Source organism: Myotis myotis, unplaced genomic scaffold, assembly GCF_014108235.1.
Source record: "Myotis myotis isolate mMyoMyo1 unplaced genomic scaffold, mMyoMyo1.p scaffold_m19_p_2, whole genome shotgun sequence".
NCBI lineage: Eukaryota > Metazoa > Chordata > Mammalia > Chiroptera > Vespertilionidae > Myotis > Myotis myotis.
In genome coordinates this window covers 198656033-198671191 of record NW_023416324.1, presented here as the reverse complement: position 1 = coordinate 198671191, position 15159 = coordinate 198656033, and the positions used below count along the sequence as shown (strand labels likewise).

General features: G+C 41.8%; 1 protein-coding gene across 1 annotated transcript; it reads left to right on the top strand.

Moving 5' to 3' along the window:
* Positions 1-6972: 6972 nt before the first annotated feature.
* Positions 6973-12787, top strand: P2RY1 (purinergic receptor P2Y1). The gene is made up of 2 exons (XM_036349643.1): positions 6973-8166; positions 10473-12787. The coding sequence occupies exon 1, from the start codon at positions 7007-7009 to the stop codon at positions 8126-8128; it is 1122 nt and encodes a 373-aa protein (XP_036205536.1). The 5' UTR covers positions 6973-7006; the 3' UTR covers positions 8129-8166; positions 10473-12787.
* The last annotated feature ends 2372 nt before the right edge of the window (positions 12788-15159 follow it).

Sequence of the window (15159 nt, the reverse complement as noted above, 5' to 3'; positions counted from 1 at the left end):
CTGGATTGGAACAGATACATTAGTTTTAAGTTGACCTAGCAAAGCAATGTCAGGCAAGATCATATAAAATCTTGCTACTCAGAGAGTGTACCGGTTGGATGAGGAGCTTGCACAGCAAATGGAACTTGTTAGACATGCAAGTCCTGGGTTCCACCCCACATCTACAACTGCCTTTCAGTGAGTTCCTCCAAATGATCTGTGTGCTTATTCAATTTTGAGACACTGTGTTAAGAGACTCAAAGTAGATGTTGCCAATGAGTGAAGGGAATATTTTACTTACTAGTTATAGTGACCATGATGCAGTCTCTAAGATAAATATGTAGCTACAGGACCAGGTGTCTACCACTAAAAGTAAGAAATGAAAATCAGAATGTCAGATGCTGAAGTTCTGCTGAATACTATAATTGAAAACACAAGAATTTGTCAGGGATTAACCAATTACTTCCCCAATTTGAAACATTATCTAGTCTCTATTTGGTTCTTTGTCTACTACAAGTAACTGTTTCTATATTGGGTTTTTCTTTATTTCATTTTATTGTTTTCATAGACAAGAAATTGGAATATTTCACCCTAGTATGTTAACTAATTGAGTGCTTTCTTTGGTCACCCAGATATCTTTCCAGAATGGTGTCCAAAGTTTGGCTCATTGTAAGAAGGCTCTCTGGGTTAGCCCATTCTGCCAGCCTTTCTACAAGAATCTAACCTAAAAGATTATAAAATGGACAGTATTTTTAAAGCTGGTTTACATTTTGAGTGCTACTGATGAACACTTGTTATCAACATTTCAGAGAGCCAAATTTCAAAATCTGAAATATGAGTGACAACACTGCTATCAACTTTAACAATGAAAAATGTAAAGCACTCAGGACATGATTGAAATCAACACCCCAGGAGTGAGCTAATGGAAGATGTGCCTTAACATAAGAAAACAAGTATCTCTTCAATTTTACCCATGATTTTCATTTGGAATTTAGCTTATATATTCAAAATATGGATGTACCACAAATTAACAATTTACTTATGGTGAATATAATAATGATGACAAATAACTCAAATAATTTCATATTCTTATCATTTCTGCTACTATGGAAACCTTATATGTGTCCACGATTATGGTGTAAGACCTCAGATATGGGTATCTGGCTCTAAAGATATTTGGGCACCCACAGGCTTTATGAATATTTATATCCCTGTCTTCTTAAAAAGCTAAGTGTATAGAGAAACTGTAGAAGAACTGGCATATAATATGGCATTTCTGTTACCAGTAAATGTTGGCAGACATGCATGCCTTAGTGAACCCAGAGAGGTCAGAAACAGAGAGAGAGCAAGGGGATATTTACTGATAAGGATGATTTGAGAAAGACTGAGGCTACAACGCCAGGACTGGAGCTTTTATTCTGGATTTTAAAAAGTTCTTTGGAACATATTATAAAGTGCCCCAAACTAGGGACTATGGATGGGGATAAGAGAAGTAAATATTAAAAGGGGAATACAGGAAAGCAATTTCCTGAGCACTCTGGGAGCAAGAAACTTTCTGAAGGATGGAAGATCTAAATGGCCGTGGATTTTGCAGGTTCCTGCCAGTGACAGGGTGCAGATGGAAAACCTGGCCCAGTGTTATGGGCCAAGGAGCCAATACTCAATAGGGACATTACTCTGACCACAGGAACATGTAGCCTGTATCATCTCACCACCTCGCATATCCCTCCCCTGACAGCCACCCAGATTTAAAGCTAAATCATGGAAAAGCAATGCTTAGTGAGCTTTCCAAAGATCTCGCTACCTGTTTATGAGCACGTACCTTGCTTTCTCCTCCTTCCACTCTTGCACTTTCCTCCCTGCCTCCACCTCCCACTTTCTCTCTCCCCTTCTCTCTCTTTCCGGGGCCTTCCTGCTCTCTTGGGCTCCTCTCCTCATTTCAACCTTGGAGTAACCCAGCTGTCTCCTATTCTGTGTCCTCCACCCTGCTGTGATTCTTAATGAAATAAATTTCAGGAAGTCTACTTATTGGATCCATGACAAGTGCATAATTTATAGGAGCAGCTGGGCCCTCACAGCACAGGACAATCCTTTCATTCTTCCTCCGTATGTGCCTCGTCCACTTTCCTTCCACCTTGGCCTTCTCCTACTTCACTGGGGGACACTGGCTGTGAGTTCCTTAAACCCTTTCTTCCATTTGTTTCTCCTATTTTCTTTTGGGGGTAATAAAAGAGTCTCACTTTCCTAAGGTTTATCTCAGAAGCTACCACATCTTATTTATTATACTTGGAGGGACCTCTCCAAGGATGTTCTTAACTCCTAAGTCGGGGTCTCAGTGCCTCTCTGCAAAATCATACTAGGTGTCCTGCCCATTGGCACTCTCTTCTTTCACACGGCCACCCAAATCAGGGTTAGCATTCATAATAGTATGTTTACTTAATCGCATATTTCCCAGTCTCAACTTTAAAGTTGAGAGACTTTATATTTTAAGTTTATCTGAAGTTTTCTTTTTCTTCTTATGCTTGTGGCCTTGATTAGAATTTTCTTTGCATTGATTCTCAATGGCTGCTGGATCTTCTGTGACTTAAAGGAAGGAGAAAAGAGTGATTTCCTAACAATGGTTATGAGAATCTTTGTAAACACAAGAAAGGCAGCATTTTTGTTTATGAGTCTGAGGCTAAGCAGATCTGACTTCCCCATGATTATGTGTCCTTCTCAGATCATATATAAATTGTTGGCTATTTTTAACAGCGTAAGTAGAGAGGTAGAACATTTGGGAAGCATCTGAAAGACTCTTTGACCATCAGGACCTTTCAGGTCTTCCGGGAATAACCCTTTTTATGCTCAACTGTAGTGGTCACTAAAAGTTAATTTTCCTATCAGTGCGCTGTACTTGTGTGTATTACATCAGAGAATAGTGGTTAAATGTGTGGGCTTTGGGGGGTGGATGGCTTAGGCTTAAATCCCAGTTTTACTGTTTGACTATGGATATGTTCCTTAATCTCTCTGTGCCTTAGTTTCACCACTTATAAAATAGGAATACAATTGTCAATTATCATCATAGGATATTTTTAAGGATTAAAGATGATAATCCTGGTATGATGTGCACAGTGCTAAGTATATAAGAAGTTATGTGAGATCAACCGAAGGACTTGTATGCATGCATATAAGCATAACCAATGGACATAAGACACTGGGGGGTAGGGGAGGCCAGGGGATTGTCAAGGGCGGGGGGGAAAAAAAGGACACACATATGTAATACCCTTTGTAATACTTTAAGCAATAAAAAAAAAAGTTATGTGTTATTATTATGGTTAGCTATATATGTTCTTCACATTTCCAACTAAATTGGAGAACTGGAAGTCAGACATTTACATCATTGATCAAATACAAAACAAATGCATACAAAGAGTTTTAGGAAAGTTGCTTAAATTTATACCCCATGTTCTTTTCATACCTTTAAGGCATTTATAATTGGTATTCAAATATCAATAATTATCAACATGTTATTGGGTCTTAGATGGAGCTTAATTTTTTTCTTTCATTAAATCTACAGTGTTTTACAAATGAAAAGTTATCAACAAACGATAAGTGAATACATGTAAATTATTTCCATAAGGCACAATTTTGATTTAAAATATAACAAACATAAATATGTAGTTAAATATGCTGAATGTAAAACAGTGTTTACAAAATTTACTTTTTAAAAAATATATATGCTTATATTGAATTTAGAGAGAGAAGAAGGGAGAGGGAGAGTGATATAGAAACATACATCAGCTGCCTCTTGCAGGCCCCCTACTGGGGATGGATCCCAAGTGCCTTGACTAGGAATCGAACCCCTGACCTCTTGGTGCATGGGACAGTGCTCAACCAACTGAGACACACCAAAATTTACCTCTTTAATATCATTAAAAAGAAGGCCGTGGTACACTCAGGACATCTGTCTCCTCCAAATTCCTAATGAAGTGTCAAGTTTTCTGAGTGTACTTAATGGTATTTGCACTAAGTGTACATTTCAAAACACTCGCATTATGAGTTAATGCATTTGGAAAAGAGTTCTGAGTGAGGTTACATATTGCTTATGTTACAAATGAAAAATGCAAAGCAGAGAGGAGTTCAGACCTACTAAGTACCAATGGAACTCTTCTTAATGGGTTTCCTTGCTTCCTTCTCTCTCTTAATGGAATACCATCCCAGTCAGTACCATCCCAATCAAACAATATGAAAATGTTAGGGATCAGAATTATAGAATCACTTCATTTGGAGACTGGAATGAAACATAAAAAGATAATCAAATCCAACTCTCTTATGTTATAGATGAGAAACTTGAAGCCAGTAGCATTGAACTCGATTAAGACTTGTTTTCAAAACAACAGCATTCAGGCCCTTAAGTCATTCACTCTAGTTTTATCATTTATTTTTATGCTGTTCTACTGACCACAATTCAAAATACCATTGTGCTCCCAACGTCACGTGTTTGGATGCGGTCCTTTCTATATGGGTTCCTCTAAAGGACCATCTGGGTCTTGTCAGGAATTTTCCTTTGTGGTATCAAAGCCAGGGGCTTATGGTTTTCCTTTGAGCATTTTTTTAAAATGTATTTTACTGATTTTTTACAGAGAGGAAGGGAGAGAGATAGAGAGTTAGAAACATCGATGAGAGAGAAACATTGATCAGCTGCCTCTTTCACACCCCCTACTGGGGATGTGCCCGCAACCAAGGTACATGCCCTTGACTGAAATCAAACCTGGCTCCCTTGAGACTGCAGGCTGACGCTCTATCCACTGAGCCAAGCCGGTTAGGGCCTTTGAGCATTTTTAAAGAGAAATTATCATGTAACATCTAGGACCAGAAAGCAATCTTTATGGTATATATTTTACAGATACTTTCTTTTCGGATTTTATTTTCATCTAAGAGAAAAGCCTTTGTAAATATTTCACATAAACTATTCCACTAATTAGTTAATGTCAAGAAGTACAAGATAATATTCCTATTGGGGTCCTTTGAAATATTTCCCCGAACAGCTAACAATTTCATTTATTTTCCAATTAAACTTAAAATACAATTTTGAAATGTATTGGCTAAATTTTTGATGCATTCAAGCCATGAAAACAAGTTCTTCAATAAAGGTAGTATTTAAGAAAGTCCCAACCTATATACCTAAGGTACTTACTGGAGATGCTTGTGACTAATCCTTGCAACCTAAAGACATAAGATTGGTAATAAAACCCCAAACCATACCTTAATCCAGCCGTGGGCAAACTACAGCCCGCGGGCCGGATCCAGCCCGTTTGAAATGAATAAAACTAAAAAAAAAAAAAAGACCGTACCCTTTTATGTAATGATGTTTACTTTGAATTTATATTAGTTCACACAAACATTCCATCCATGCTTTTGTTCCGGCCCTCTGGTCCAGTTTAAGAACCCATTGTGGCCCTCCAGTCAAAAAGTTTGCCCACCCCTGCATCACTTTGGAGTTTTGAGTGTCCTTGACATCTCTCCTACATAGAGCTGCATTTAACATTCAACTTACTTCCCAAACAATATATTTTGAGTTATTTGTAGTGCAGCCTCTGATAATTAATGAAATGTACTGGACTGGAGAATGTGGGGAGCTTGGGCTGTGGTAGGTGATAGGTATCAAGTTAAATTGTGCTGAAGCCGCATGAAGCATAAACCAATAATTTGACTAGTCCCTTTTAGAAATTCTCACGTTGATGTTCCCAATGACCCCGGTGTATTAAAATTTGATGAACTGATAAAATCAAGATTGAAATAAGGAAAAAGCAGACTGGAAGGGCAGAAAGAGACTCCCCCCTCCCCCTCCTCACCTTCCCCTCCCCTCCCCTCCCTCCTTTAAAAGCCTGGGCTCTCTTGGAGTAGCAGGTTCCTGCATGCGCGAGGAATCTGGTCTCGGTGCAGAAGCACCCGGCAAAGCCAGGGCGTTCCCAGCGGGGACTGCTGGCTGCCCGGAACCTGGCAGCACCTGGCTTGGTTCTTGGCGGCCCTGGAGGCCGACTTTGGCCTCGGCCGGGTGGGCCCTCGGGCTGCAGGCGGGAGGCTCGGAGCGGTCAGAAGGGTTTCCTGTGTGTCAGCAACTTCACTTCGCCGAGATAGCTGGCGGAAGAGCGCAGGGAGCGCTCGCGGGCCAATCGCTCCCCAGCAGCCAGCCCCGACCGGGCGCGCCCTAGTCCCCGCGGCCGAGTCCGGTGGCAGCGGCGGGGCAGCGGCGGAGCGCCCGGGCCACGGCGGACCCCCGGCTCCTAGAAGACACCTCGGACTGGCGGCGAAAGCGCTGCAGATCGCGGGAGGGTAGCCGGGCGGGCTCCGGGCAGGCACGCCCCTCGCCTCCGGCGGAGCGCCCGGGAGCCTAGACTCCGCCCACCCTCGCGGGGAGCCGGCGCTCCCGCCAGCCCCCTGCACTCGGGACCTGGCCGGGCCTCGAGAGGGTCCGGGAGCAGTGCCGACGCGAACGGCCGCGATCCAGAAGCGCACGGGTCTGCAGCCACGCGGGAGCGGCGCGGGCCCCCGAGCCGAGCGGCCGGCTTGCAAGGTGGGGAGGAGGAAGATGCCCAAACGAAGTTGATCTTGCGGGGAAGGAGGCTGGGGAACGCCCTCCCCACGCCGGAGCGCGACCCCGTGAGTTCGGCTGGGGCCCCCCGACCCCCCGGCGGAGACCAGCGGCCCCTCGGGGAAGCGCGATCGGAAAGTTGTCGGCGGCCGTGCCCCGCGCGCCCTGTTGTGTAACCTCGGCGCTGCCAGCCGGACCGGGAAGTTGTTGGCCCGCCCGCCCGCCAGCCCGGTTCGGTCCCAGCCTCCGGCGGATTTCATGGCCCGCGGCGGACGCGGGGCCGGAGCCGGCGTGGGCGAACCCCCGCGCGCCCCCTCCCGCGGGGATCCCCGGTGCCCGCTCCCTTCCGCCCGCCCGCTTTTCCGATGCGCGCTGCGCCCCTCGCCGCCGCCGCCGCCGCCCTCTCGCCGCCTTTCGCCCCTCGGAGCCTCCGCCTAAGTCCGGGACGAGAGAATGGCCGAGGTGCTGTGGTCGGCGGTCCCCAACGGGACGGACGCTGCCTTGCTGGCCGGCCCGGGCTCCCCCTGGGGGAACAGCACCATCGCCTCCACCCCCGCGGTCGCCGCCTCGTTCCGATGTTTGCTGACCAAGACGGGCTTCCAGTTCTACTACCTGCCGACCGTGTACATCTTGGTGTTCATCATCGGCTTCCTGGGCAACAGCGTGGCCATCTGGATGTTCGTCTTCCACATGAAGCCGTGGAGCGGCATCTCCGTGTACATGTTCAACTTGGCCGTGGCCGACTTCTTGTACGTGCTCACCCTGCCCGCGCTCATCTTCTACTACTTTAACAAGACCGACTGGATCTTCGGGGATGCCATGTGCAAGCTGCAGAGGTTCATCTTCCACGTGAACCTGTACGGCAGCATCCTGTTCCTCACCTGCATCAGCGCGCACCGCTACAGCGGCGTGGTGTACCCGCTCAAGTCGCTGGGCAGGCTCAAGAAGAAGAACGCCGTGTACATCAGCATGCTCGTGTGGCTCATCGTGGTCCTGGGCATCTCCCCCATCCTCTTCTACTCGGGCACCGGGGTCCGGAAAAACAAGACCATCACCTGCTACGACACCACCGCCGACGAGTACCTGCGAAGTTACTTCATCTACAGCATGTGCACCACCGTGGCCATGTTCTGTATCCCCCTGGTGCTGATTCTGGGCTGTTACGGCTTAATCGTGAGAGCTTTGATTTACAAAGACCTGGACAACTCGCCTCTGAGGAGGAAATCCATTTACCTGGTGATTATCGTGCTGACGGTGTTTGGTGTGTCTTACATCCCTTTCCACGTCATGAAAACGATGAATCTGCGGGCCCGGCTGGATTTTCAGACCCCAGAAATGTGTGCTTTCAATGACAGGGTGTACGCCACTTACCAGGTGACGAGAGGTCTCGCCAGTCTCAACAGTTGCGTGGACCCTATTCTCTATTTCTTGGCAGGAGACACTTTCAGAAGGAGGCTCTCCCGGGCGACCAGGAAAGCTTCCCGAAGAAGCGAGGCAAATTTGCAGTCCAAGAGTGAAGACATGACCCTCAATATTTTATCCGAGTTCAAGCAGAATGGAGATACAAGTTTGTGAAGACACAAGGATCCCCCAACACCCACTATTGCAACCTGGTAGGATGCTTGCTCGAGCCACGTGCTTTGTCCCCTGCCTTTAAGTTTCTAAAAGTTTAGAGAAGAAAAAATCAAACCCAGAAATTAGTGAGTTTAAAAAAAAAAAACTGGAAATGTCCACGCTCACACTTAAGCTTGTTTGGGTTTGCTTTCAAGGCCTCCCTTCTTTCTCACCAGAAGTATGCATAATAAAAAGATACTGCCCCCCTTTAAACATTTACCAGCTCTTCTGCCTTTAGCATGTACAGGCTTTTCTGTTTAAAGTGCACTTGAGTCCTGGAGCTATTTTGCTATTCATAATTTCTCCAGGAAAACGGATCACCTAAACCTTGAGTTGGTGATGCATCTAGTCTTTAATGTTTTTAATAATCCATGGTGGCAACAAGTTGAAGCTCCATATTCTTAAAGTTAGCCTGGTATATAACAAAACACTAAATGCGATTCATTCAATAGCAAATGAACAGAGGTCTCAGCTGGGTGTCATTTTCAGTCCTATCAGCAAGGTGGTAGCTAAGTTTCTTAGAGACTTGGATGGAAAAGTAAAGCCAATGAATTTAAAAGCCTAAAAAGTCATTTCCCAGTTGTTTGTTTGTTTGTTTTTCAGAAAACTGCTTTCTATATGTTGGGTGCTAAGTGTTTGATGATGGAAGCCTGCATATACAGGATGACCCCAAAAAAATGCATACACACTTTAACACCTGAGAGCTATACATTCTATTACATTTTGAAAATGAAGTGTATTTTAATAAACACTGCCTTCAAAGTGTGTATGCATTTTTGTGGAGGAGGCTCTGTATTATCTTATGGGGGAAATGCATTCAAAATAATCAAAGTGCTTGTACTTTCCTTGTCAACACCATGAACTCTGTTAGGCTTCCTGTGATAAAGACACGGACTTGCATCACTGCTGTGCAATGCCTCAGGAGTTTGTTTATGTTCCAGTACAAATGCTCCCTCACATCTGTAAAAACAATTTTGAAAAATCACAGTTAGATTACAGAGCAAAGCTGAATAACTGTTAGCAAGTTGAGGGTGGTATTATCAGAGGGACAGTGGTTGACAGTGGATCACAGTGCATAGCCTATAAGCATGTTCTCAAATGTATGAGGCAGCAGGGAATGGGGAGGAGACATTTTTAGATTAAGACTTTTAATTAAAATCATGGTTTAAAGGTTCTTTTTTGCTTCTTTGAAATGTTGGGAAACATTAAATGCAATATGAAAAGAAGGCGGAATTCATGTGGGTTGTGTTGATAGAATGAGAAGCTACAATCCTTCACGAGATCTTATATCCTCCTATTTAAAGGGAAAAAAAACCTTGAAATATATGAGAAAAGGAAGTAAAGAGAATGAAATGTAAGTACCTAAGGTACCACAGCAGTGAAAAGTAAGTTGTAGAAACGACTAATCATACTACTAATAGTTTGTAAGAGAATACCACTGTTTTACATTTTTTCTCTGCCAAGCATTAATGAGAAATCTGTAAAATACTTCAATAATTTTAATAGCAGTTTTCAATGAATATTGATTTGCTGCATTTCTAGCCCTTAAAAACCTTAACGTTTTATATAATGTAGAATAATGGGGTGCGGTAACACAATTTATACCTCCAAACAAATAAATCCAGTGTCAACGGAATGTTTAATTGTGAAAACTAGCCCCAATAAAGCCAACAGCAGAGTCTGCAGCTCATGGTGGAATAACTTGTTTGAAGTCACTGTATAAGTAAATAATTGGGTTTGTGTCTTAAGGCAAGAACCTGTGGGACATAGTGACAGGTAAGCCGGGGATTGCTTTCAGTTTGTGCAATGCCTGGGTGGGTTGCAAATTTATGAGACCTTCAGTTTCTTCTTAAGAGTTACTTCAGTTTATCACAAAAAATATATTTAAAAAAAGTTACTTCAGTTTATCCAGTCTCAGGTCACTAAGACCACTGAAGAAAAGCTGTATTTAGCTTCCTAAAAAGTGGCTCTTTTTGCATGTTCAGTGTTGATGCACAGAATTGTTCTAGAAGAAACTTTTTAGATCTCTTACCTGCACCTCCTCATTTTGAGGAAGGAGAAGGTTAGCTGGATTCTTACTTGGTTAGGGTCCTACACCATTGTCTGGAACCCTCAAAAAGGAAGTCTAAAATATGTTATTACTGTACTGTCCCTTTCACACCTCATGTTCAGTGAGACAAGGTTAATCTCAAGAAATGGAACAAAATGGAAATTTCAAAGCCTGTACCATCTTTAAACTCAAAGACTCCTGGCACACATTTCTGTAGTATTTCCTCATCATTTACTTTAGTTTTCTTCCTTTTAGGTCTCAGGATGCCCAGCTGACTTAAAGTATGTGTTAAGCACATTGTTTCAGCTTCCGGAGAACTTTATTGCGGAGCATGAGTCCATGGAGGAGGTGGACAGTGACTAGAAATGCCCTTTTACTTCGTGGCATGTTTCTTTTTTTCTTTTTTCTTTTCAGAGTGTTTCTTCTTTAGCTTCGTACATCCCGCAGTAGACAATGGTAGCATGTGAATGCATGTCAAATCGTAACAAGAATGATCTCACTGACTCCTTCCAGGCAAAAAGAGGTCTCTGGGAAGAGTCTGTGTGTGCTAATGGCGAAATGAGAGTCAAGATGAAGCAGTGATCTTAAAATCTGATTCGTGACCTATGTTGACATTAGTAAGTATTTTAATAAAGGCAGAAGTCTGTTGGCATTTTGATGAAAGAATTGCTAAAATTATGAGATTTAGCAGTTAAGGAAATTTCACAATACAAGACTATTTTATTGCCAAGTTCAAGGTGTCTTATGGCACACAACTTATATCTTTGACTCTGAGAACATGAACAAGTTTGCATTGAAATGATAAAAAAGACAAACCAGGGAGAGATTAGAGCATGAGTGTAGAATTCAGAGTTATAACCATGACATTGTCACTCGGCCAGCAACGGAACTCTTGACCCTTTCAAGACCATTCTTTGGAATAAAAAGGTTGGATAACAGCTATCTGTTGGGGTTTTGGGGGATGTGGAAACATTACAACTACAGGCAGACAGCGATGTATGAAATCTGCTACTGTACTTTACAGAATTCTTCAATTCCAGGTCTTGGCTAAAAATTCTTACAAAGTTCAAATTGTGATGTGGACCTATGTCCTGTAAGTTTGCTCATCTACTCTGGCAGTACACTACACTGCCTTTGGATACAAAAGATATCAGTGCTTAGAGCGGCTGGAATTGGACTGGTGACAAGAAAGATGTATAACTAGTAAGAGATCTATTGAAGCTTTAACTTTGCTGGTCAAATTGTAGCTACCATAGTATTTATTAATGAAGCTTACAGTTCTTCAGTTGTACAGATTGAAAGACTTTCTTGAAAGATTCCACATACTGGTGTAAATTATATTTATTACAATGTACAATATTAATGTCACACTGGTATATTTGCATAATAAATGATACATACATAAAATGAATTATTGTATATTATGATGCTTTTCAAATATTAGTATCTTGAAATTTTTGTCTTCAGATTTTTTTTTAATTTAAAATAGGGAAATCTGTTTTGTGATAGAATTGATTTTCTCTAGCTACCCTTTTGCACATTTAACTTTTTATTTAGGGTTCTTTCTATACAGACACGATTTGGTGTCAAACTATTATTAGATCAATAGCAAATAGAAAACATCTGGGTCTGTATATAAAATTATAGGAAAGTTGATATTGTCTTTTCAGGACATTTAGAATTGTACCCTCAATATGATCAGAGCTTCTATTTCCCAATGCAATGCTTGTCCTAACTTCAAAGTAGATTCACTTAGAAGTCTGGTGGGTTGGGCACTATCGAAGCAACATTAGAATTTAGAGAAAACCTTTAGGGAGATGGGGAGAGGAGACAGCTGGTGTAATCAGTTACTGTACTTAGTTCTGCTTAAATTTTTGTGCTGTGTTCCTGTTTAAGGTGAAATAGTAGAATCTTAATTTCTTTGAGATGGGGTTTCTAAGTAACACACTACCAGCAAGTTTAACACTGCTATTAATTTTAATCTGTTTCATTTGTTCAGTTGATAACTTTAATTCCAGGTGTTAATAGTGATAACCGTATTATATTTGGCTGCTGAATTCTGTTACATTTTTATTCTGTTGTACATTGTATTATACACGTCATTACAAATTAATATGAAGGGGGATATACGTGACATATCAAAATTTGTGAATTTGAATTGTAGTCTGTGCTTTTGCAAAAATGTTTATTTTTATATTATCTGTGACTTAATATAGATAATTGAACTGGGTTTCCTTGTGATTAATAGTGATGTTGAATGAGCAGTATGGAAACAGTGTTACTTGACTTTTTGAGCTTTCTCAGGTTTATCTAAATCAATGGTAGCTTAACAAATTCCAAACCTAATTGTGCACAATTGTGTTTCTAATAAAAGGAATGTACATTTCCTATACGTTCGCATGCAGGAATGAACAATATCGTGTGTGTGTGTGTGTGTGTGTGTGTGTGCGTGTCTAAGGCATGGCAGCCAACTTTGCTTCTGCTATTGATAATAACAGCAGAGCCTCGATATCATTGTACCTACCATAGACAATTAAAGCTGAAAAGTTTCAATAAAACTATGAAATGTGGTCTGATGGTTTCTATGTTATTATAGTGTTAATACTCACAAGTTTCCCCACATCTTGACATGTGCTATTATACCACCTGACAAATCCTATAGGATGTATAGAATTAATGCAGGCGTTTCTTAAGGTGTAGCCTGGACTGTAATATAGTAAAGTGTTAAAGAACGAATCCTGGTACAAGATAATTGGCAAGATTACCATTATTTGAGATTATTCATAGGAATGTGACCTAATCTTTGAGGAAAATACGAAATGCAACCTTAATAAATATTTCCCATTCTAGTGTTCTGTATTTCAAATATTAGCTGTAATCTTTTCTCTAGTTTGTAATCTTTGGGGGTAATCATACTAAGAACCCTTTGTGGTGTCTGTTTATTAGTCTACATTGCCTGCTTCTCTCAAGCTTATTAAAAAATACACATCTGCTATGCAATGAAAATGTGTTTATGGGATGAAAGCATGCTTAAGGCATTGCCGTTTCTTTCTTTAGTGTTAGAAGGCAAGTGCGCAGTGGGTGACACTGGTTAAGGAAAATTATGCAGGTTTCAGGAGCACAATTATACAATACATCATCTGTACACTGTACTGTGTGTTCACCACCCAAGCCAAGTCTCTGTCCACCACCATTTATCCATGGCAAATGGAGAGATTGTTTTGGTCTGTGTTGTCATTCAGACTTTATTTTTGAAAACTTCAGTTAGTTAGAATATTTTCCCAGTCGTAAAAACAGTGATTTTATAAATTACAAGGAAGAACCAAAGTTTCAGGATCTAACACAGTGGTTCTCAGGCCTGGCTCTCAGCTCACTTTGAGAGATAACAACAAAGAAGCTGATTGAGTTTTGAGCCTCACCTTGGAGAGATGATAGTAAAACAATGCTTAGTTTAAAGACAGATACCCCATCCTGGGCCATTACTAACTGTACTTGCTTAAGCAATAGTTGAGCCTTTCAGCCTTCATTCCCTCATCTGTTAAGTGGTGATAACAATACAACTCTTTCATTCAACTTTTGTTTATTAAGCATGTGTTCCATGCCACTTGGGAATCCTCACTGATTAGCATCATCTTTAGGAGGTGTGTGTGTGTGTGTGTGTGTGTGTGTGTGTGTGCACTTATTTAGTGCACACATAGAAATTATACAGATAATTATCTTTCTGAGTTAAGAAGATTTTACCATAAATCTTTGAGCACCTTTTTATTTTCAAAGTAATTTTGGGACTGGAGTCAGAGAACCTTCTCTCTCCACAAGTAAATATAATGCCTTTAAATTCTCTCTTGTACTTAAATGGACTGGTAAGTTTATATTCTCTTTGCAGGTTTAGAATTTTGCTCCCAAATATGATGTTTCCATTTCCCAGTGCAAAAAGCTTGTCCTACATTCAAAGTAGATTTGCTATGGTTTAGAAGTCTGATGGGAAGGGGCATTAAAGACAAAACAGATGCCACTAGAAATCCATGTTAATGTCAATAGTCTGTTGACTTGCTTTAAGTCTCAAGGTTATATTGCTGTAAGGTGGACCCTGGGGTCTGACATTCCCAGCCAGCATTATTGCTGGGACTGATGGTCTTGGTCCAAATGACATCTGTGGATGGACACAGGTCCCTGGGCTGAGAAGGCTGCAGCCCCTTGAAAATAGACCCATGTCTATTTTCATGGGTCTAAGGGGGTGGGAAGTAGTGGGGGCAATCAGTACTGCCCAGAGAGGGGAAAATGTGCAGCCCTGCCTGATTACCTGATGAGAAACCACCTGCGTGAAGGCAGAAATTCCCTGGTGCTAGATTCAAACAGAAAGGTAATCCAATCCCATCACCTCGGTGTGCTGGGGAGAGCCAGGTTTTCACTTTCACAGGTGGAGTTAGCAAAGGACTGAGGGTTTTCACGCTTATGAAAACATTCCTCCCACATGCCAGGGCTCTTCAAACTGTGGGCTTGACCCATGAGTGTGTCAGGACATCAGGAGAGTGAGTTATGATCAGCACGCTACCAAAACAAATAGAATCAGGTAGAGCAGAGTCAATAACTCAGTGAGTCAGCTTGTGATTTTAATTTCAGAAACACACACGCAACACAACACCTATTTATGTACTTGTAACGGGTCTCACTCGACTTTTGATTTCTTAATGGAGAACCTGGCCAAAAACTACACTACACCTTTCTCAAAGAAACTATTAAAGCAACAGATAGCCTACCTGTAAGGATGGCTATTTGTAGTTTTAAACAAAATAATTGATACTCAGATTTATGTAAATTTTGACAGCTTAGTTCTTTATACTATTCCCTCTGGTGTGAACAGTTCACAGCAAAACTGCAAATGTCCATTATGCTTAAGGGCATTGGCTTTGGGACCATAGATTTGAACCCACCTCTGCCACTT

Coding starts and splice junctions, on each gene's coding strand:
- P2RY1 (XM_036349643.1), top strand. CDS start 7,007: ATGGCCGAGGTGCTGTGGTCGGCGGTCCCCAACGGGACGGACGCTGCC.